The 25182-nt window shown below is 39.2% G+C and overlaps 1 protein-coding gene across 1 annotated transcript; it reads right to left on the reverse strand.

Annotated features, from left to right (window-relative positions):
• Nucleotides 1-479: 479 nt before the first annotated feature.
• Nucleotides 480-24955, reverse strand: LOC102819526 (tumor necrosis factor ligand superfamily member 4-like). Its single transcript, XM_006867097.1, has 3 exons — nucleotides 24806-24955; nucleotides 2869-2920; nucleotides 480-829 (listed from the first exon to the last, which is right to left on the reverse strand). The coding sequence occupies exons 1-3, from the start codon at nucleotides 24953-24955 to the stop codon at nucleotides 480-482; spliced, it is 552 nt and encodes a 183-aa protein (XP_006867159.1).
• Between the last annotated feature and the right edge of the window lie 227 nt (nucleotides 24956-25182).

The following is a 25182-nucleotide window of genomic DNA, read 5'->3' on the forward strand; positions in this document are numbered from 1 at the left end:
TACCCTTGAGACATAGCTTTGGTTCCTAGGGGCTGGTCCATGCCACCTTTGGCAGATTCATAACCCCTTTCTTGCTCCTCTTCATTTTGACATTGTCAGAAGTTGACTTTCCAGCAAGTGGTCATCAAACGTCTTTTTCAATGAAGTGAGTTTCTTCTGTGATTTCCTGACCAATGAAAACAATGTGCCTTGAGGAAGAGGCACCTATATTCTCATTCCCATAAAGGTGCTTAATGGGTTCAGTCAGTCATGAGGAGAAGGGTTAGATGATTTAGTAGATATGGGGATAAATAAGGTTAATTGGTATGTAAAATAAATTTTAAATATCCCTGAGGAGAGGGGGTCATCAGCTTCTGGTCACATCCTATGTGACCATGGGGTGCTGGGGCATCTCCTCCACTCACAAGAAAATTCAGTTTCCTGTGCAGCCCCAGCTTGGAATCTTGCTGGTGCTTGACTTAGGTATTGTCATCAAATCCTCACTGGCCACAGAAATCACCAGGATTCTGATGGATGAGAATCAGTTCTCCACCATTCACCCAAATGTCTTTGCAGGAAGTATTATGAGTAGTCACATTCAAGTACACTTTGTCCTTGAAAGCCAAGTGGGCCACTGTGACAGCATCAATAGACTTGACCTTGGTCAGGGGGAGGAGGGGCTTCAGACCCTTCCGGTATGGGAGGCTGAGACTGACTTCCTGGGAGAAGTAGCCCTTCAGGGAGATGAGATAAAACCCATCACAGTTGATGATGATGGAGTTGTCTTGCACCTTCATGGTTACTTGGTTGTTTGGGGACGTGAGGATGAATCCTTTCTCGTTCTCACATTCTGGGGAGGGGAAGGTGTAAAAATAATAATTAAAAAAAAAATTGAATGATTTCTGAGCACAGTGATGAGTAGCAACCTTCCAATATGACTGGACAGGTGAGAAAAGCATGATAAGGAGAGATACTAAAATGAGTGAAAGCAAGAGAGCACTGTGTTTCTACACATGGGTTGGAGCCTGCTGTATCTGGAATGAAAGAGGAGGAAAAGGTAATACTTCTTGTGACCAAGTGACCAAGTCACATGGGGCTGGGATTTGGGAGCTAAGTGATTACAGCAATTGTCACAACAGGTAGGAAATGGGTCTTAAGGATTTCCTGATTTTTTAGAACCTGGAGGTGTTGGAAACATAGAAGTTTGTTTCCTTTCTTGCTCAGAAAATAAACTATGGTAAAGAATACTATGTGTGTCCCTTTCCCCAGGTCTCCACACTACTTAAAAACTTGAATCAAAGCAATTGTTCGTACCTGTTTTCTATCCTCCCTGTACTTGACCCTGGAATGAAAATCTTTCATATAGTCTGGACACTGACCTTACAAACAGTCTAAAGGGGCTTCAAAGACTTTATGGAAAAAAATCCATTATTGTTTAATTGCATTTTTCCATGAACCTTTTGAAGTCCCTTTGGATTTATATTGGCCTTGGCCAGTAGTCACTTAATTAAGCCTAAAAATAATGTTGTTGTTGTTAGGTGCCATCGAGTCAGTACCGACTCATAGCAACCTTATGCACAGCAGAATGAAACACTGCCCGGTCCTGGGCCAACCTCACTATTGTTGCCACGCTTGAGCCCACTGATGCTGCTACTTTGCCAATCCATCTCGCGTGGGGGTCTTCCTCTTTTTCTCCGACATTCCACCTTACCAAACATGATAAGCCTAATAATGCAGCTGTGTATATCAAAATCCCTGAGAACTCAGGATGAACTAAATGATATGCAGGAGGGGGTAACTTAAGGAAGCAGATTTGCTCCTCACTTCTACCTCCTTATTGCTAGAGTATATTTGTGTGTGTGTTTCTTAGTTAATTTGGAAAGTGTCTCTACCACAGGAGAAGGAGGCAGCGCAATGGCTTTGATAGGACTGTGTGACCAATTCAATCTAAGTGTAAGTCAAAAAGCCTACGTGTCATTTCTACATCAGCCCCAACATTATCCTGATTGCTCAAGCAACTGTGTCTTGGACTCTGTGCTTTGGTCCATTTCCCTATTTGATGGGAAATGACAGTTCTCAATTGCTGGCTAGAATTCAGTCATTCGTGATTTGTTGGAAGGCTCGATTTCAGGATGTAAAAAGACATACTTTGAATTAAAAATAAGGACCATTTATGGAGCCCAATATATATAATTTACTTCAGGATCAGAAAAACTTAGTAAGCATGGCTATTCATATAGAAATCACCAGTGGTTATCATAGTATAATATCATAGCTCTAAACAATTCTCTTCTGGTAACTAAAGCATCATAGTATCACCTTGCCATCATATCTAGAGCCTCTGACAACCCACGTTAAGGTATAATTTGTCCTAAAATAGGATTAGTAGACAATGATGAGTCTTATAGTCAGATAGATTTACAGAAAGTAAAACTTCAGTTTTCTTACCTAAAAAGTGATAATAATTCCTATCTCAAAATGTCCTTAGGGAAATTAAGTGAGTTATATGAGGTAATTAGGAGTCCTGGTGTGGTATTATAAGATAAACACTGGACCACAAGGTCAGTTTGAACAACCACAAGGTCAGCAGTTCAAGGTCACCAGTCAATCCTATGAGTCTCTATGAGTCAGAACCTACTAGATGGCACTTAACAACAACAATAAGGTAATTAGCACAGTGATCTTGTATGTCTGATGCTTAATTAATCTCCTTTTCTACTTTTTTCAGACCTCTTTGTCATGAATGAAAATGAAAGGCAGGCTCCAAAAAGTACCAAATATATTGCTTCATTAGGGTAAGGGAAAGAGTTTGTGCTCTGGAGAAGAGGGGAAGCTGAAGAGATGATTATTTTTAAGATGTGAATTAATTGAACTTTTGATAATACTTACCAGTAAATTGTACTTTGATACTTTGAATTGGAGAATTCTTAGGTGGTACCGTCTAAGGGAGAAAAATAATACATTTTTAGAAAAAAAAATAACAAATGAAGTTGGCAAAGCATATCCAATGAAGTAACCCATAGAAAGAAACTCCAAAAGGGTTTTGCACTAAACAAGAACTTGACAAAAGACATTTTTTTCTATTCAGTTTAGACCCAAATCCCCAGCCACATATCTTTATTTTTTTAAAACATCTTTTCTTTTTTAAAGTTTTTATTGTGAATTGTGTGATCATTTAAATGGGAGAACATTAGCTTTACATTCCTTCTATTGTATTTCATTTCACTGCAATGATTACAATCCCCTCTATGCATCATAAAACAACCAAAGGGTACACCCCACAAGCCAGCCCCCCAGCCATCAGCACACAGACCCTCTCCCTCCCTGAGTCCAGTGTCCCAGCTGCTCCATCTCTCCAAGTCATCGTCTCTGCCTCCATCTCTGGCGTGACTGCTTCTCTGGATATGGTCCTGCACTCCACTCTTCTCCCTTGATGGTCCCAGGGACCAACTGCAAAATCAACCACTCTACTCCTTTTGTTACAAAACATCTACCTTTACATTTCTAACACTCACAGTCAGTCCTGATAGCAATTAATCATTATTGAACCACAAGAGTCTTGTCCCCATCTCCTTTCATCAACCCCATCCAGACAGGTTGGAAACCACTCAATGGAGATTCTACCTTCCCCCGCACCCTCTGGAATTAGGCTCCCTCTTGAAAGCTTGTAAACCAGTCACCTACTGACTTTGTAGCACCCCCCTCCTCCCATTTTAGGTAGCCAATGTCTAAGTTGCCCATCCCTGTGTATCCAGAGGGTGGGAATGATCCTGGCTGTAAAGATTTGTTCCCTCTTTTGAGATACTACTTCCATAAATGTAGATTCAGTTCATCAAATTATAGCAGATTACTCTTTTTTCCTCTTCTTTCTTCTTCTAGTCAAGTTCTGGTCATCCAGGCATTAAAGCCAATTCAAGTAGGTACTATCTGCAAGTATGGGTGTTCCTGTGCATCTCTCCTCACTTCATTTCAGCTGGACACTTCACTCTCTGCTCTAGTCCTCTGTGTCCATATCCCTGTCTCTGGGCCTAGGAGGAGTCCCCATGTCTTGCCATACTGCTGGCCAACCAGGTCTCAATCTGGGTTCACAGGAGTCTATTGAATGTGGTCAGACTCAGCCACAACTTCACTGCTGTTTTTCCCCCACTTCTCCTTATCAGTGACCAACGTGGTCACCAGCAAGACCACATGCCTGCTCATTGATTCCCCTTGAGTCTTAGTCTTGGAAGGGGATTTGCCCTGAGGGGACCTGATCACTTGCCTTGATGGCTCCCAGACGAACAACTTGCTTGTTCTTGTAATAGTCAATCAAACTGCCATTATTGCTGATTTTTCCTGCTGGTCTTTCTTTCAAGAAGTATCTTCTGTTCTTCTAGCTGCTCCAGGCTGGTCTGCTTGTCCTTTCAAGTGGAAATTTCCCACCTAAGAAGATTCTGGATGGATATCAGGATTCCACCTATGGTCTTATGCAATGCAAAGGCTCCACAAGAAGCCTGCTTCACTGGGCAAGTTCTAGCCCCATTTTAGGTATTCCAATCAGTTATAGGCTGAAGATGGACTTACAAGCTTTCTATGGTGATGTTTTGGCTATTCCTGTCTCTCCTCCTCAAGTGTCTATTTTACAATAGTAGGCAAGAGAAACCAGGATTCAAAAGACAGCCAAGCATCTTAACATTATTACCCCTCTTTTATCCATTCAAACCATGCCTTAATCCCTGTATCCCAGAACTCTGTTGTTGCAAGGGTACACATACATCATTATTTACCTCTGCCCCACTTAGCTCATGCAAACCTGCCTAAGTATAAAACATCTTTTAAAAGAATTAAGACTATTCTGCTTCTTAACTCAGTCATCTGAGATCTGTCCTCAGTTCTGTCACATAATAAATTATTTGGTATATTGCTTTGACTCACTGAACCCCAAATCAGTGGCATTACCAGGGAGGTGTGTGTGGGGTGCAGACTACAAGAGGTGACACTCTCACAGAGTGTCTGAGAACCCTCTCAAAATGAATGTCATCAGATTTTTGGGCAGTGTTTTGGCAGAAATTTATTATTTTTTAGTTAGTTATAACAGCAATAAAAAATAAAAAAAAACAATATAAACCCAGTTTACATTATCAATATACCTACAAGGTAAAACTTTACACTATTTACTTTTTGAACCTTCTAACAAAGGTGTGGCTTATGCACTGGTCTGCAAAGTCGGTTTGAACTGCAAGGTCAGAGATTTCAAGCTCACCAGCTGCTCCTCATAAACCCTATACAGGGTCTCTATGGATCGGAACACAAATCACTTTTGTCAGCGCTTTCATTGTTTCCATTGAATAACATGATTTCATCTCCACATGCTACAAGCACAGTTGCTTTTGTAACTGCCATTGCTTTTATAATTACTAATTTTGTCCACTTTTCCATATCTTAACTACCATATTGTAGTAAGTAGTATTTGTGGACCTATAAGAATATCTTTTTTGAGAATGAAGTAGTAATTGAAGGAAAGGAAGGATTAAACATTTTAAAGGCTTCTGCTCAATTACTAATAAGTTGTAGCTATTAATGCTGTAAGTAAGGTAGAAAGATTTTGTTGTTATTATCAAGTGCTGCTAAGTCAGTTGACTCATAATGACCTGGTGTACAACATTGCCTGGTCCTGCACCATCCTCATAATCATTGCTACTCTTGAGTGCATTGTTGCTGCCATTGTGCCAATCCATCTCTTTGGAGGTCTCCCTCTATTTGTCTGTCCCTTCATGTTACTAAGCATGATGTCCTTCTTCAGACACTGGTCCCTCCTGATAATATGTCCAAAATATGAGAGACAAAGTCTGGCAATCTTGACTTCTAAGGAGTATTCTAATAATAAAATGTTTTGCAAAAAAGTTTATTATTATTCATCTAATCTAAGAAATAACACATTTCAGTAATTTATAACTATATTTATCACATAGTACTTGATTAAAATTGATAATAAACATTTCTAAGGATTCTGTATGGTCTGGTACAACCATACCACTCGAGGAAGTCCATGGGGGGCGGGGTAGAGTGTGGCATAACACCATGAGTAACCACATTGGGTCACATCAACCCTAGGGATGCCACTGCCCAATTGCCTGTATTAGAATAACAGAGCACTTAATAGTCATCTTGTTATGAAATCCATTGTTCATAACAAGCTGAAGACATCTGTGACTAATCAATTCATCATGGCCACAGACTCCCAGAATGTACTGGGAGTGAATTCCAGAAGCTTCCTGATTACTTGCTCATTTACTATAATATAGGAGTAAGAATGTCTTGTTTCCAAGGAGCACGGGCAATCAAACCAATCCAGCCCTAATTTGGGTGTAGTTTTTCTTAATATGTGGCTTTTCCCCTCTCTTCAGTGAATTGGAAAATCCAATTTGAACCAAGTGAGTACTCAACAGCAAGAAAGGAAGTAAAACAATAAAGAGAAGCCCAGTAGATAAAATGCCTTGGTAATATGTTGGTTAAAATAACCAAGAAGCTCAATATGAGGCAAACTCCAAGATACACTAAGTGAAAAAAACAAATGACATAATGATGTATATTCCTATTTGTGTTTTAAAAATAGTGCTGTTATTGATAAGTACCAATGAGCTGGTACCAACTCAGATTGACCCTATGCACAACAGAATGCCCAGTATGACAAACTGACAGACAAATGGTGGTTAAAAATGATAAGAATGTTTATATAGGCATTGGATATATTTGAAAGAAAACATGAGAAACTGGCCACAAAAGTTGCCTCTAGAGACAGGAATTAGAACCCTGAGGTCAGGATTGAGAGAAACTCTTAATTTTCATGTTCTACTTTTCATATTAAAAAGAAAAAAACTTTGGATCCTATATTTATACTTATATTTACATTTATATTTATATTTATATTTATATTGGTGGTGGTACTGTGCTGTAGAGTCAGTTCCAACTCATAGCAAACCTGTATAGGGAATCTGAGGCTGTAACTCTTTATGGGAACAAAAAGACTCATCTTTCTCTTATGGAGCAGCTGGTATATTCTAACTGCTGACCTTGTAGTTAGCAGTTCAATGTGTTATGCTACCTACGCTACGTTATATTTATATTACATACTAAAAAAAAAAAATAATAATAGGGGGAAAAATACAAAAAAAAAAAACAATGCCTGTTGTGTCTGCCAAAACAGTAGTCCTTTCTACAAGGTTATTTTGGGTGAGATGTCCCGATCAAAGGTGTGGTGAGTGATTTGTTTTCATACCCTAGAGAGTGGAATCACAGCTTCCTACTCACCTGGCACACTAACTACCTAGTAACCACAGCCAAGAGGATTCCACTAGAGACTGCCCACACAGATGAAGGAATCTCCTACTTCTCACGGTCTTACCAGTTGAAACCAAGAGGCAGCGTAGGAAGAAAGGAGAGCCATTCTGAATGCTGCCAGCAGTTGGCCTCAAGAACTGTATTAGCATAGTATGCTGAACACATGGAAAGATGTGTTGACTAGGGTAGAAATGGGAGTCTTTGGTTTTCTCCCCTCTGTGAGCTTTTGTGTCTGTTGGATTATTGTTCTTTCTACTTAAGATGGTGTTCTGGAAAAAGACCTTTCAAAAGACACATTACCCTACTACCATAATCCTTTGGGTAAACAAATGCACTCCCTGAAAGTGAGTCAGCATAAATCACCATCGTGTTAAAGTCAGAAACAGCCTGTGGGGAAGTATAAAGTGTATTGAGTGCCACATATAGCAACTGGGGTTTGAATACCAACAAGTCAGGTATTGGGAATCATATGCAAGTTACATAATCTTTCTAGACTTCATTTTTTCTCATCTTTAAAGATTACTAGAAGATCTCAGGCATTCATTTCAGCATTAACTTTCCATGATTTCAATTTTATAAGATGCAACTTTCTATCACCCATTGGTCAGTTTGTCATGTTGTGATGATTTGCATGTTGCTGTGATGCTGGAAGCTATGCTTCTGGTATTTCAAGTGGTGGACAAATTTCAGCAGAACTTTTAAACTAAGACATACTAGGAAGAAAGACCTGTGCTCTGCTTTGAAATATTAGCCAATGAAAATCTTATGGAGCATGACAGAATATTGGCAAACATAGTGCTAGAAACTGACACCTCAAGGTTGAAAGGCATTAAACAACAATCATGAAGATGAACATTCTATTCTGTTATTCAAAAGGTCACCATAAGTAAGACCTGAGTCAGCAACAACTAACAAATTTAATAGAGAAGAACAGAAATCCTCCTGTATCCCCCAATTTACTTCAAGTCCCCACTCTACAAAGTCCTTGTGATTATTTGACTGGCTTTACAAAATCTTCAGAAAGTTCCTGAAAATTAAAATATTTCCCAACTTTTTGAAGTTCCCTGATTAAATAGGGGCATTAATGACCAAGCTGACATCCTCTGAGATCAAGATACTGAGAGGTAGAAAGGAAAGGTACATGTGACTTCCTGCCTTGGATTGGTCTATTGAAACTCCAGACTCAGATCACCTTGTTCCTTTTCCTGAAGGTCACCCATGGGTAGGAATTTTCATATTCTCAGAAGTCTCTCCCTAGTATCAATGCTGTCAAATCTATGTAAGGCTATGAAGTAGTAAAAAAAAAAGGTCCTTCCTCTTGTTCCCTGGCTGTTAATATTTCCAATTTCTTCCTCCATATCTGATTACCTCTTGCCTCAGGCTGAATAATCACGGACCAGCATCACAGCACCTAATTCAAGGTTCTCCATGGTTTGACTCCAAATTCCATATCAAACTTTATGTTGTTGTTGTTGTTAAGTGCTTTTGAGTTGGTTCTGACCCATAGCAACCCTGTATAGGATTTCCAAGGAGCAGCTGGTGAGCTTTAACTACTGACCTTGTGGTTTAAACTGACTTTGCAGTCCAGCATATTAACATACAGAACACATATCCTTTCTGTGTCTAGTGATCTAGCCAACCATTTGCTCTAATTTCCTTGCCTTTGGGAAGAAAGTTTGGGTGGGACAGTACAAATAGCATTGACTTGGAGTCAGATTCAGTTCAAATTCTGAATTCCCTCGTTTTGTGAATTTAGAAATGTTACGGACCATTTTTGAATTCTAGTTTTCTTATCTGTGAAAATAAAACATAATACTCTCACTGGAATCTCCCAGATCTTGCTTAGCTTGTTCTTTCTACAAAAAAAAAATGTTCTATCTGCCTCTGCTGATCAAAGTCTTATTACTATTTTCCATGCCAAAATCAACTTCTTGATTTTTGGGTTTTGTACTACCATAGCAAGTATGCCATTGAATAATTCTAATGGGTATTTACCACCTACTGATTTATAATACAGCTGTGGGATCCATGTTTCATCTCCTCCACCAAACTACTTAGTTATGTGACCTTGAGGAAATTATACTATCTTGTTAATCTTCAGTTTCTTCATATGAAAAATAGTGATAACAAAAATCGATATCTCTGAGGATTCTTGTAAGGATTGAATGACACACTGTATGTGAATTTTTAGCACCCAATTTGAACATTGTAAGGAGTTTATTAATGTCAGCTATTATTTTTGTATGTTCATGAAAGACAAGGTCTGTGTCATGTTCATAATTTATTGTATGTTACATACCCACCACTCGTCTGTCAGATTGTCAGATTGTGGTAGCTTGCATGTCTCTATGATGCTGGAAGCGATGCCACTGGTATTTTAAATACCAACAGGGTCCACCCATGGTGGGCAGGGTTCAGAGGCGCTTTCAGAGTAAAACAGAGCAGGAAGAAGGAGAGGTAGACCACTTCTGAATGGTTAGAAACTGAAAACCTTGTGAATAGCAGTGGAACATTGTCATGTACTGTACTAACATTACATACTACCACCCATTTGTCAATCTGTCTTACTGTGCTGGCTTCCATGTTACTCTAATGTTAAAAGTTATGCCACCGACGTTTTAGAATACCAGTAAGGTTACAGGATTAGGTTGTATTTTAAGATGTAAAAGAGACTCATCAAGTAAGTCTAGATCAAGGGACCTGACTATTACCAATAAAGAAGAGCCAGGAGTGGATCATGTCCTTTGGATCCATACTTCCTGCACGGCGAACTTCCTAGACCCAGAGGAAGATTGATGCCAAGGCGTACAGAGATCTCCAAGGAGTGTCAGGCACCACAAATGCTAAAATGAGACAAGAACCTTCTCTCAGAGCCAAGAGAGAGAAAAAGTCTTCCCCTAGAACTGGTACCCTGAATTAGGACTTCTCTTATCCTAAACTGTAACAGAAACAATTTCTGTTTGTTACAGCCATCCATTTGTGGTATTTCTGTTACAGTAGCACTAGAGAACTATGACAGACACCATGAGATAACTAAGACAATTGAAATCTACATGATAGCAACTAACAACAACATTGTAAAAGTCTTACATCTTTATAGAATGAAGAAATTAATTTTAAAAAAAAACAAAAAACTGCCAAAATATCAGCCCTCTCTGTTTCTATGATCCAGAAGAATAGAGTATTGGGCTTTAAGAGAAAGGTTACAAGGAAACTAAACACACACATGTATAGGCAAACACATCTTTTCTAGACCAAGAAAAGCAAAATACCAAGGTCTTCTCAAAATACTAAAATAAATCTGGAAATATCAAAGGTATATGAGGGCTTCTAGGTGAGGATGGGCTATAGTATAACACATATTCAGTCTGGAAAGTCTAAAGAGTCCACACCATTCTCAAAACTGAAATGTAAATTCTCCCTAGAAGTCTCTCTACCAGAATCAAAATCTACTCTGAGACTTGATACAATGGTCTTAGAAGCATGAAGGTACATAAAAGAAGAGTTGAATTCAAGTTGAATCTTGAATTTTGCAAATGAGGACTTTGAGGCCGAGAGACATGTAGGAATTTGGCTCTTGCTCTCTATTTCAATACACTTTTCTTTAGATCACAAAGTAATTTTTATTCTCCCAGAGCACATTTGAATTGAGGAGAAACTGCTATAAAAACTACAGTAATATTCCATTCTGTGTGTGGACTTCTGCATCACTCATGGAAAAGAGAAAACGTTGCAGCACACCGTAGACTGGCAACTCAGCAGTCTCACAATGACCTCACAATGAGAACACGTGGGAAAGTCAGAACCCAATCTTCCTTTCTAAGAATGAGGGAGTATCTTACAAACACCAGGAAAACAGGAACAACTAAATGCCCAGTAGGCTCTTGACATATGAACTTGTATGAGTTATGTCTAGGAGTAACTGATGATACAATTAGAAGTTCTGACAGCCTGATGCATCTCACATGTTAATGTACATTAGAATCTCCTGAAAAATGTGTAAAATGCGCAGATGACTGACTCATTCCAGAGTCTGTGATTCTGGGTAGACCCAAGAATCTGCATTTTTACAAGAACCTGCAGTCTAACATTTGAAAATCACTAAAATATGAACTCCCAAAGACCTGACTCTATGGAATGTATCTACTTTCATGCCCTGTGCAATATCTGTCACAAAGCTAGTGCTCAAGAAATGTTTGTTCTACTAGAAGAAACGTTTTCTTTACCATTACTTAATGGTTCCATGAATAATATGGTGGTTGTACTATTTAGTAGTTTGGTTGGATGAAGCATCAACAATTACTGAGCACCCACTCTTGTGGCAGGTATTACACTAGCCTAGACTCTGAGACACATAATCCTTTTAACAGGGCAAGTGTCCCTCTACATAAAAAGGCAAAGATAATCTCTAGAAAATGTTAAATGAGAAGTAGCCATAGACAATGCATGTCATAAGATACCAGAGGATGGAAAATCATTGTAGGTTGTGGCCAAAGATTCACCAGTGAGGAAAAACTTAAGACTTAAGCTTCAAAAGAGAAAGAAGACCCAGATAAGCAAAGGACAAAACATAACTAGCTGGAGGAAAATCTAAAAACAGGACCATGCTTGCTGTGTTCAAGAAAAAAAAGCTGAGCATTTACAACATGCCATGTACTGAGTTTGTTGTGGTTAAGTGCCTTCAAGTCAGTTCCACCTCATAGTGACCCTGTAGAGGGATTCCAAGGGTGGCTGGTAGGTTTGAACTATCAACCTTGTGGTTAGCAGTTTAGTGCTTACCCTACAGTGCCACCCCAGGACTCCACATACTAAGCTAGGTCCTTTCAAATATATCACCTCATTTGCTGCTAAAAATATCTTGTGAAGAAGGAATTATCCACATTTTACAGAGAGGAAAGTGAGAATCAATGTTAAGAACTTCCTCAGAGAACTTAAATTCTTATTTAAGATTTTTAAAGGCAAACTGGAGCAGTAGACAGCACAGGGACAGGCAGTGTTCCATTATGTTGTGTGTGTCAGAACTGACTCAACGGCACCTAACAACCACAACAAAGTGCAGAGGACCTCCTGAGACTATCACCTTGAGACACTTTTAAATGAAGAACTGAACCTCTCTCTTGAGATCACCTTTTAGTGAAATAGAAGAGTGGCCCACAAAATAAAAGATATTACCTGTAAGATCAGTGCCCTTCTTAAGAACCATCAGTATGAGATCAAAAGGTGAACAATTTATTGAAAACAATATTAAGAAGACAAGGGGACAGGGGAACTAGAGTACTGGAAAAGGAACAAACAGAACACAATTAAAGAGAAAGCTGACACACCGTATTAAATGTCACTGAACAATTTGTGTGGAAATTGTCAAGTGGGAACCTTACCCAAAACTCAAAATATCATTTGAAAATAAATACACTTGCAAGAAGGCTCTCTTCTAGTCAGATTGAAACTTGCTTTTATTCTTTTGACCTTATCTTTCTTAAAGAGATAGATAGAGTCACCATGGAGTCAACTCTGACTCAAGGTGACCTTATATACAGTAGAATGAATTGTTGCCAAGTCTTGTATCATTCTCACAATCACTGGCATGTACCAGTCCATTTCACTCTCTTACCCTTGCTGGCCCTCTACTTCACCAAACATAATGTCCTCCTCTAGTGATTAATCCCTCTGCACAACATTCCACAGCAAGTGAGGTAGACAATACTGAGTCACAATTGTTTCAGTTTTCCTTGATGAATTGTCAAAAGCAGATCATCAGGCCTTTCTTTCTATCCTGGAAAGTCTATTGAAACCTGTCCACCATGGGTGACCCTGCTGGTATTTGAACTACTGGTGACATAGCTTCCAGCATCCAACATACATCCAACATAGCATCCAACATACATACCACTATAGTACTACAAACTGTAGAACTACAAACTATAGTACTACAAACTACAAAAATACATCCAACAACATCCAACATAGCATCAAACATACATACACCACTATAGTACTACAAACTGACAGATGGGTAGTGATAACTTTCTCATACAATTTTCTCCTTACCCTTTGTTTTCATTATATTCATTCATGCTGAGAAAACTGTGGGAAGAAATAAGTGAAGAAGAATCTCAAATTTCACACTGTCTTTAGATTGTTGTTGTTGTTGGTTCCTACTCATAGCCATGGAGTTGGCTCCAACTCATAGCCACCCTGGTACAGGGTTTCTGAGACTGTAAATCTTTACAGGAGCAGAAAGCTTCATCTTTCTCCCATGGAACAGCTGGTAGTTTCGAATGGCTGACCTTGCGGTTCGCAACCCAATTCATAACCACTACACTACCAGAGCTCCTTGTCTGTAGATTACATACAGTCTGTTAAAAACATCTTCATATATTTTACCTTTGGACTAAACTTTCTTACCTGCAGCCTGAGACTGAGGAAGATACAAGTAGAAAATAATTTGGTGTTAAATAAACTTGTCCAAAAAAAAAAAAAAATACAAACAAACTGATAATATGTGTGTATTTTTCTTTTAAAAAAAAAAAAAAAAACTTGCTCAGGGCCAAACACCAGGGCTCTTTTTATGATAATGTTCTTCCTCTTTAACTTGCATTGTCTTAAGAGTAAAGAGCCTCTTGAAATGTATTAATCTAAGAGTCTAAAATAGATTTAAATTATTTTCATCAGCAGTCTGGGACAAGGCAAAGTTATTACTATTATTATTATTGATAGTTCTCAAAATGCTCAAACATATCTTAAATTTCCTGGATATCCTCCAGAAAGAACTTCTCAGCCAATCCCATAAGGTCATTTGTGTAGTTCAAGTTAGCAAAACCATTAACTTGACTCTGATTTGGTACAATTGTCCTGGCATGGAGCAGAAGGCCCATGGACAAGTATAAAGCAGGAATTGCCAATAAGAGACTTTAGGAACCATTGTTTTGTGCTTTTCCAGGCCTCTTTCAACACCTGGAATCCTGAGCTTTCTAAGAATTCATCGGAAAGTGTTTGATGCCAGCCGTTTTGCCAGCAGTCAGTAATGTACAGAAGGTATGTGATGCTTGTTTAAACAGTTTATGTTTGGAGTGTGTGAGCTTCCAATTCTGACTCAGTATGATGTGGCATGGGGCTGCCCAGCTTATACTCATTTAGCATTTGTCCTGGAAGGGCGATCTGTTGTTACAGGAGGGAATGATACTTATCAAGTATGAAACCAGGAAGTGGGCTCTACATTCACTATGTGGGCCTTGCACCTTCATCACTTGATAGTAGGCCACAATGTGAAGGTCCTGGATGGGGTGAGGGTGAGGGTAGGGAGTGAGTCAGTGAAGGATGGTGGGGAAAGAGATCTGTGATGGGGAGTCCCCAGTTCACCACGAGCCTCCACTGGGATGTGTTCTCTCCTCCCCATCTCCTTCCACCCCCAGTTTGGGCTTCATGACAATCAGAAGAGATCTGAGAGATGGTGAAAACATATCACATGAGCTCCCAGAGTGTGTTTCAAGGGGTCTCTGAATAGAAAAATGGAATTTTCCATACTTACCAACAACTAACTGTAGGCTAAGATGATAGATTTTTATCCTACGATTTAGGGTATCTTTAGTTCCCCATGGAAACAACCCCTCACTAAGGTACCCCACATCTTACCAGGGAATTTCAGAACCCCACTCAGATAGGAAAAGAAAGGAATGGGAAGAAAGAACAAATGCTAGTTCTTTGGTCAAAGAGTTTCCCATACTCATAAAATCTTATCCTAAAAGTTACATTTCTCAAAGACAAACATAGATTGTCTTGAAAAAGGTTAAATAAATAATTTGTTGGAAGTAATGGACCCACCCAAAGAAATCCATTTTAATTATCATCCAAAACTTTCTCTTTCTTCGACTTTCCACCATTCCTTACAGTTCCTTTTGGTTGAAACTTCTCTCTTAACTTCTACCCTTCTCTCCAATGCACAAACTATGGGATCTCCTAATAGCATCCTCTAACCACTTCCACTCTTCTTGTCAAATCTACTTAGAAATGAGTCTTCCCTCAGAGATTTCCATTTGTATTCCATTCCTTCCCATGTCAGAGAACATAAACTGTGGTTTTGTTGTTCCTAATGCTTAGTTGTTAACAGATTCCTAAGAGAAACAAATGCATTCATATAAATAACCAAGTTAGCCAAAATCAGCCATGTGGCATGTAAACAACTCCAAAATGATGCGATGGATTTAATGTACCAACTCTTCATTTCCAGAATCTTTTCTTACAGCTGAGTTTCCCTTCCTATATTAACTGAGAAAGGGATCTGCCAAAACATGTCTAAGAATTCCCTTCCTCACCTCAGTGATTAGGAAATTGCAGGAAAAAATCTAGAAGGTTATCTACTATATCACACTACATCCTTCCATGCCTCAAACATAATAGAGTCTCAGTAAATAAATGTTTTCTGACAAAAAATTGGCACCAGGACCTTAGACAATGGCTGCATGGTCATATAACATCTGACACTGCTTCAAGGCAGAATCAGACATTTCTCAAGACTTTCTAAATTGTTCCATTCATCCTTGAGTAGAAAGGGAGCAGCAGCGTTATTGTAATCAATATCTTCCCCTTTCAAGTCACTTATTTCCCATCTCTTTTATTGTATAAAAAATAGGAACCATTGCTTTGTGTATGCAACCAAGAATGGATGAAGCCTGGAGATGGGAGCAGGGACACCTGGTTTGGGCCCTGTTCGAGCGCAAGCCCTTTCCCTAACTAAGGCTTTAGTTTCTTCTCAATTTCCAGCTTCTGTTAAGATGGCTGGAATAAATAAAGATTAAGGATCCTCCATTTCAGAGACTAGGCAAATCATAGTATCAAAAGAAAAATTCCAAGGGGTTGGGTAGTAAGGTTACAAAGAATATTTTTTCAACACAATAGACTTCTCTGCAATAACAAAAAGCAGGTGTCCTCTTCCCTATGTGGTTAGTTCATTAATGAAGAATATAACTATAGTGTGTCTACAATGAAGCTCTTAGTCTCATTTGCATTTGGAAAACTTACAGCAAGACATCAAAATAATCCTGAATATTTACTTTGGTACAGGGACCCAGCCCTGCACCTATATTACTGAAACTCACTATATTACTGAAACTATATTACTGAACTCTTGGTTCCCCAATTGTGTAATGCAATATTTTGGCAATAATGGTTATCTAAGCACTTATTAAATTAATATTAGAAGAAATAAAGTTTGAGTCTATCCATCTTTCTCTTGGTTGGGATGTTTTTATAAATAGTATTTGCATGCTATCAAAACTAGACAGATATTTTCAAATTAATAGACCACCTAAGATCATGGTCTCAAGGAGCCCTGGTGATGTACTGATTAAGAGTTTGACTGCTAACTGAAAGGTCATCAGTTTGAAACCACCAACTGTAGTTTTCTCTGTAGGAGAAACATGTGGCTGTCTGTTTCCAGAAAGATTATAGCCTTAGAAACCCTGTGGGGCAATTCTCCTCTAGCCTGTAGGGATGCTACCAGTCAGAATGGACTCGGCAGCAATGTGTTAGGAAGGTGTGCTTTAGAAAGAAAAGGCTACAGAAAAGGAAAGAATATAATTTTACAAAATTATGCCAATCACATCCCCAACGTTTCTAGTATTGTGAAACCGGGACCAACAGAACACAAGCCTTTTCTGAATATAATGTTCTGCCCTATTTGGCAGCCAAGTAAGTCATTTGACAACTGGATGAAATATGTCAAAGAAGACAGAAAAAAAGAGAAACAGCTGGGCCACGTGTTCTAAGTGTATGTATTTAGATCTCTGAACAACTTTCCAAATACAATTCAAAAAACAGATATTGGGCCTATTAACACATTGTTGTTGTTATTAATTGCTGTCGAGTCAGCTCCAACCCATAGTAACCCTGAATAGGGTTTCTGAGGAGCTGCTGGTGAGCTTAACCTGCAACCTTGCAGTTCCAATGGCTTTGCAGTCTGGTGCAGTAACCCACAGCGCCACACCAGAACTCCATTAGTATTTTAAATGCTCATAAATTATTTCCTTTCTTCTTCTATTCTTCTCTTGCAACCAAGAGGTCTTCATTTAATATATATATATATATATATATATTAAAATGTTAGAACTAAGGGTTTGTTTTGGGTTTTGTTTTTTAGGCCAAAGAATGATAGTAGATAGATGAAGGTCCATAAAGTTAATCATGATCTGCTGAGATTTGAGTTATGGTATGTGTATGTGTGTGTGTGTACTACAATGCAAGCATGTTAGTGGCAGAAATCCTGGTGTGGTGCTGTACGATAAGCACTGGACTTCAATATCTGTTTGAACTGTAAAGTTAGCAGCTCAAACTCAGCAGTGGCTCCTTGGAAACCCTATAGGATCTTTGCAAGTGCCAACTCATTGGTATTTAACAACAACAAAGACACTATGGAAGGGTGCTAATGACCAATCATTATCTTCTTAGCATTTACAAAGCTCTGTAATACAACATTTGATCCTCCTATTGGAGAAGAATATTGGAAGTGCCATGGGCTGCCAAAAGAACCAACAGATCTCTGTTGGAAGAAGTGCAGCCAGAGTGCTCCTTGGAGGCCAGGATGGCCCAACTTCGTCTCTTATGCTTTGGACATATTGTCAGGAGGGACCAGTCACTGAAGAAGGATGTCATGTTTGGTAAGGCGGAGAGTCAGAGAAAAAGAGGAAGATGGATTGCCAAAGTAGCAGCATCAATGGGCTCAAGCATGGCAACAATTGTGAGGTTGGCCCAGGACCGGGCAGTGTTTCGTTCTGTTGTACATAGGGTTGCTATGAGTCAGTAGCAACTCAATGGCACCTAACAACAACAACCAAAAAATATATATAGGGTTAGTATTACCCACCACTTCCATTTTCAATTTTCAAAATGATTAAACTGAGACTCAAGGAATTCCAGAGAAGTTACAAGTCTGGACAAGACCAGAGTCCTCTTTTTCCTGGTCCAGTGCATGCTCTTCTACACTTCAGTCACTTCCTTAAACATTTGAGAAATTTTTTTGTTTTTCATTTTCTAACATAAAGAAGTGTTTTAAGACCTTCATTTGAAAAGATGCAGATACCAAAAGAATGGGCAGCTACAAACAAAATATACAAAAGTATAGCTTGTTGGGAAGTTGGGTTTCATTGTAAACTCTATCATATATTTCATGTATAATAAACAAAACAAAACAACAAACAAAACACCACTGCTGTTGAGTCAATGCCGACCTTGTAGGATCTCCAACATTGTGCATTTTTGCAGAAACAGACTGCCATATTTTTCTCCCATGAAGTAGCTGGTGGTTCAAACCACTGACCTTTAGGTTAGCAGTTAAGCATTTAACAGCTGTGCCAGCAGGGCTCCTATTTGATCTAAGGCTGAGGGAAATTAACCTGTCTACTTTGCAACTCAGTTGTGTTCACTCACTAGGAATAATAACATTGCACATGGCTCCTCTGACCTAAAGAACTTCAGAATATTGACTTCCCGTTTCCATAAAGGGAGAATCTCTGAAATAGGGAGAGAACTTTGAGTTCTTTGAGAATGAAGGGCTCTAAAGCAGGCATTATTAAAAGAGCAGTGGGTCAGCACCTACTCAAGGCTGGACCTGTCCAGTACTGGTACCTGCAGGCTGAGAGAAAAAAAAGAAGAATACCAAAAATCAAACTGTTACTATGGAGTCAATTCCTACTCATGGCGGTCCCATGTGTTGTTACAGAGTAGAACTGTGCCTTCATGGGGTTTTCAAGGCTGTAGCCAGGCCTCCAGAGGTGTTTGAACTGTCAACCTTCCGTTTAGTAGATGAGCACTTAATGTTTTTATTGTTGTTGTTCAGTGCTGTTGAGTTGGTTCTGACACACAATGACCCTGTATAGGGTTTCCAAGGAGCAGCTGGCAATTCAAACTAACTTTGCATTCCAGTGTATTAACCCACAGCACCACAATAGGGAGATTATATTCCTAGGTCTCTACTAAGAACCTTTCTGCTTGCTTCTCAATTCTGATCTGTTGTTGCTTTTGAGTGCCACTGAGTCTATTCTGATTCAAAGGGACCCTGTATAGGGTTTCTGAAAAGCAGCTGGGGGGTTTGAACTGCTGACTCTGAAGTCCAGTGCTCATCCTATTGTGCTACTTGTGTCTATATGCATGGATGTATGTGAGATTTCCCAAGATGATCACCATCCAAATTATTCATTTCTGTTGTAAGCACTTGGTCAAAACGCATGTCTAGATTTTTCATTTAGAAAATATTTACTGTGTAAATACAATATTAGTTCCCCTTCCCTATCCCACTGGCCTGTCATATTGTTCATCTTTTTGTATGTAAATGAGCACTTGACTTTCTGAGAAATGTTTTCTAGTCTTAATTTCTCTGGGGAAAAAGGCTCCGTAAAAGATAACAGAAAATGGTTAGTTTTACTGTGGTGCCCCCTAGTGATGTAAGAGATTAGATTCACTTTCTGTACTTACCAACATAAAAGTATGCCACAATGACTGAAGCAAATTTTGGAGAAGCAACATTTTTGATCATCTTCCCTGTGTTTTTATTTTGCATAGAATGGAATGTGATCTTCCTCTGCCTAGGTTCTCGGGCCTCTTCTTCCACTACTTTCCCCCCATGAACATTCTGTTCCATTTTAAACAACGTGCTGTCCCTAGAAAACCTTCTGCGCCCAACCCACACCTATCTCTGATCTATTTAAAGAATTTCTACTTCTCCTTCTAGTATCAACTCAAGCATTACCTGCTGCCCGCTCCCCTTTCCCCCACGGCCCAGTTTGTTCGGACTCTCCAAAGATTTAGGTAGTCCTCTGTCCTCCTCTCATCTTCCCACTGCACCTTGGACATGTCTTGGCCCACTTGGGCCCCAATTCTGGGTTTTGACTGTGAGTTCAAAGAGTTCCAAAACTTGCTGCAATGCATTTTTTGACTACAGTATCTCAAACAGTACCATGCACAAGTAAACACTCAAAAAAACGAATGTGTAAAAGGATGTTTTTAATTGATATAGTAGGAATCACACTAGTGTCGGAATTAGAAGTTTCTGATTAACTAGAAACTGTCCTGGTGTGGTGCTGTGGTTTAATTCACTGTACTGCAAAATCGTTTTGAGTCTTAAGGTTTGCGGTTCAAGCTCACTAGCTACTCCTTGGAAACCCTATACAGGGTTGCTATGGGTCGGAACCGACTCAACAGCACTTAACAATAACAACAACTAGCTAACTAGGTAGGAGATCATAAGCAATTCATTTACCCTTTTAGGTTTTCGTTTCCTAATCTGTAAATGAGGGAGTGTGGTGGTTCTGTAGGATAAACGCTGGACTGAAAAACTTAAGGTCGTAAGGTTCAAGAAAGATGAGACTTTCTGCTCCCGCAAAGATTTACAGCATTTGAAACATATCCTATACAGGATCGCTATGAGCCAGAACCAACTCAATAGCACTTAACAACAACAATCTGTAAATAAACTATGTATAATACAAGGTCGGTGGTTCAAGCTCACCGGCTGCTCCTTGAAAACCCTATACAGGGTCGCTATGGGTCAGAATCGACTCGACGGCACTTAACAACAACAAACAACAATACCTGCCCTAAATCCAAGATTCTATACATTTTCAATACCACTTTTAAGATACTCAAAACCCTTTATGAGAAATCAGTTCAATACTGTATGTAAAAAGTAAATCTAATTCCATAGGTTTACTTATGAAGCACAAAGTCAATTGTGCTTGAAATAATCTTATTTGCATACCTGTAAAGTGAAAAAAAAAGAATTTCTTAAAACAGATAACATGGAGAGATATTTAACTTAAACTAATCTGAGACAAGAGCCCTATAAGGAGCTCTGGTAGCGTAGTGGTTACGAATCGGGCTGCGATCGTTAAGGTCAGTGGTTCGAAACTACCAGCCGCTCCGCGGGAGAAAGATGAGGCTTTCTACTCCCGTAAAGATTTACACTCTCGGAAACCCTGTACAGGGTCGCTATGGGTCGGCAGCGACTCGATGGCACTTAACAACAACAACAACAACAATCTGAGACAAGAGCCCTATAGGATAAGCACTGGACTGCTAGCCACAAGGTCAACAGTTGTAACATCCCAACTACTCCTTGGAAGCCCTATACAGAGTCACTATGAGTAAGAACCAACTGGACAGCAATGAAAAACAACAGCAATCTGAGGCAGGATTTGTTAGGCAAGCTTTTCTTTCTCTTCCTAAATTAGTTTTATAAAGGGGGGAGGGGAGGGCAAATTAAGCCTGAAACTTAATCAAGAAGATAGGACTTCTAATTCTGTCTGTCGATGGCACAGAACTTGTCCACACACTTTCCAGGTACCTCCATTACTTTCCCCACCCCCCAGTAGTATAGAGGTGTGGCACTGTAGAATAAGCGGTGGACTTCTAACAATAAGGTCCAAATACACCACGTACCTGCTCCTCAGAAACCCTATACAGGGTCGAAATGAGTCAGAACCAACTCCACAGCTCTTAACAACGATAACAATAGAGGTAGAAGAGTGTATGTGTATGTATAACAGCAAAGTAAACTGATAAAATATCACCAAAAGCACTCACACACATGAGGGGCCTTTTTAGGCTTAGACACAAATATCTATTGAACTGTATGTTTCGTACTCCGTAAGTCCTAATACTCATTCTGCACATATTTAAACTCCAGACTTAACAGATTATTGAGCTGGAATAAATTTTACAGATCAACTGCCCCAACCATTTCATGTTACAGATGAGAAAATCAAATCTTAAAGAGGGAAGTGAATTATATAAGGGTGGGTGAGGTCAATGTTTTTTTCCTTTTCTTTTTTCCTTGGCATTTCCAAAACAAAAGCTTCTGTTTTTCAAGGGCTAATGCATCAGACTACAAAGTCCTGTGAACTGTAAGGTTGGTGATTCAAGCTCACCAGTTGCTACTTGGAAACCCTATACAGGGTCATTATGGGTCAGAATCAACTCGACAGCACTTAACAACAACAAATAAAAAAGCCCAGCAATGAAAAACAAAGACTATTAAATGAACTAAAGGGAAAACTGACTGCCAGATGGAGTTTAATAGCTTTATCTGTATATGTACAGAGCCATGCAAATAGAGAATTATTTTATAAGGCTAACAATACAATTTAAGATAAGGATACAAGCATTATTATACCTTCAAATACCTTTCTCCTACATTGGAAGAGATTGGGATTCTAGGTAAACAATGAGCATTTCAGCCCTATTTTCACCCCTATACACATCATCTAGACTCATGTTCTTGTAAAAATAAAGGTTTGGTCTGCTTCACCACCACCACCTACCCCACCCCTCATCTGAAATTCTAAGCCCTCTTGCAGGTGGGTTTAAGAAGAATACCACTGTGTGTCCCTTCCTCAACAGAGAATCTATAACACTTCTTGCTCACATACCTATCTCACCAATTTAATGAAAATTCCAGTCTATGCTACCCTGCCGCATAATAGAGTATTTGAGTTTAAATGTTGTGTTGCCCTGGGTCTTATACCATCATTTAAAATTATGTTAGCTAAATAGTCTAGTTAGAAATAAGGGGGGAAATGTATTAGTCCCCGTCTGATATGTCATCACAAGAAATTTTTTCCAGTCTTTTTATGCACAAAAGTGATTTTTAACGTCCTAGTCATCTATTTTGTCTTCTACAGTTTGTGTGTTTTTTGTAATGTTTGATAGTATATTTATGCCAAGAAAAACATTTTTTTTTAATTGCTGTCAAGTGTCAGAAATATTTCTACATCCCCAGCATATGAGAACAACTTTCTTCAACAGCTCTAAAGCACCGTTTATATCTTTGCTTCCATTTCTGCAAAACTTGCCTGATCTTTTCTGAGATACTGCGTCCAGACTGGAAAAACTCTCCCACAGATGGGCTTACCATGAGTTCTAGAGTTCTGGTAGCCAGACTTACCTTTCCTTCCCAGCACTGTCACACACTTGTTGGGAAACTTGCCAGAAAGGATAGTGCAATTGATTAGCCTTGACTGGATCCATCTGTCCTGTCGTTTAATCATCCCACAGATTAAGAATATACTATGTAACGCTGTGGTTGTTTCAAACAACACTTTTAAACCACCCAGAATGCACTCAGCTGTTTCGTTTTTTTTTTTTTTTTTTGGTTCCTGTGTTTATTTTCTTCTCGGAAGAGCCCAATTCCGGTCTCTGTTATGGGCATCGTGCCATGGACACATTACTCCTCCCTCTGTCCTCTCTCCACACACCGCCTACTCTAATTTCAATCACAGGGTTCTACACAAAGAGCAATAAACCTGTGGTGTGCTAAGCAAAGAGTGAGCATGTTAACCGGGCTGGAGATGTTAGCTTGGCCCAGTTACAACTGTGGAGTTTGTGGGGATGCAAGCACACCCCACACACATACACACATACACACAGTACCACGATCGCAACCATATCCCCACCAGCCTCCATATCCTGTGGGCAGAGACAAACCCAGTTATCTTCAAGCACTCTGCTTATCTCATCCTGATTCAATCTGAGATGTCCAGTTTGGGACGTGGCCTTTAGGAATACAAATTCTTACTGTCTGACTTTTAACAGGGAGAGGCTTTGCCAACCCAAATCAGTCAGCTAAGGAAACAAGATTTATAAGAATAACTCCAAAGGGAATGCAAGGATAGCATTAATTGGATTTCTTTTCAATGGAATCTCTTGTCATCAAGAACTTCCTTAAAGGCAAAATCATGTCAGTATTTCTAAATAAATAAACAAGAAAAAATAATATTGAAGGGGGGGGGATGCACAAAACTAGAATAAAGAGAAGGAAAAATAGAAAGAATATCTTAAGGGGGCAAATACAAAAATGATCTCCCACTAAAAAAAAAAATATACAGTGTATTAGACAGACTGGAAAAAATGCCAAATAATGTCTTTACATTGTGATTGTTAGTGGTAGAGGGTTATAAACAATATTTGATTTAATTGTCAAGTCAAATTTATACAGGTAAAAACATGTATGTGTACATACATACACACAATATCCTGGTCCCTAAAATGCACAGATTTGCTACTTAAAAGGATTTAACATTGAGACTTTCAGCATTCTTGTAAAAAACAAAACAAAACAAACTTTGTATATAGAGAGTTTATTAATGTGATGGGAAAGTGGAACTGGTCTGCAGTTTCCTTTCTTATATTATTCAAAGTTTCAAAGTCAAGCTCATAAAGGAATATCAGGATCCTTGAATGGTGAATTGCAAAGAAAAATGAGAGTAATCTCAAAGTAGTGTCCTTGCACTACCGCTGCTCTACTCTGTCACTGCCACCACCAAAAAAAAAAAAAAAAAAAAAGGAAGGAAGGAAAGGAGAAAGAGATGGGTGTTTGATCACACTTTGCAATAAGTGAGGGTGGGAGGGAAACCACTTCTAACAATTTTGACATCGGATCATTTTCAAGAGACAGTTTACAGTTGTGGGAGCTGCTACTGACACAAGGTTGAGGGAAAAAATGCCCGGTGGTACCTCTTACCTGAGAAGCATAGTTCAGGCAGATGAAGATGAGGCAAAGCAGAAGCCCTAGACCCTGAATCACCGAGGCCACCAGCAATAACTTGTTCTTCCCCAGACTCAGCCTTGATGCATTTCCCAGATTCTCTTCCAGGGATTGGGTCCTTTCCATCTTCACAGTCTGGATGCAGGGAAGATGAATGCTGCAGCAGTGGGAATCTGGGGGAGGGATGACTTTTTCTCTGCAAAAGAGGAGATGAAGGCTCCAATGATGATACAAAGAGTATCAATCAGAAAATATACAGAGGTCCCAGGGCCAGAGATAAAAGGTGATTGAAAGAGCAGAGCAAACTCTCTCAGTTTTAACACTTCAGCTTTTGCAGGCAGGCGGGGAAACTT

This window comes from Chrysochloris asiatica, unplaced genomic scaffold (assembly GCF_000296735.1).
Source record: "Chrysochloris asiatica unplaced genomic scaffold, ChrAsi1.0 scaffold00100, whole genome shotgun sequence".
NCBI lineage: Eukaryota > Metazoa > Chordata > Mammalia > Afrosoricida > Chrysochloridae > Chrysochloris > Chrysochloris asiatica.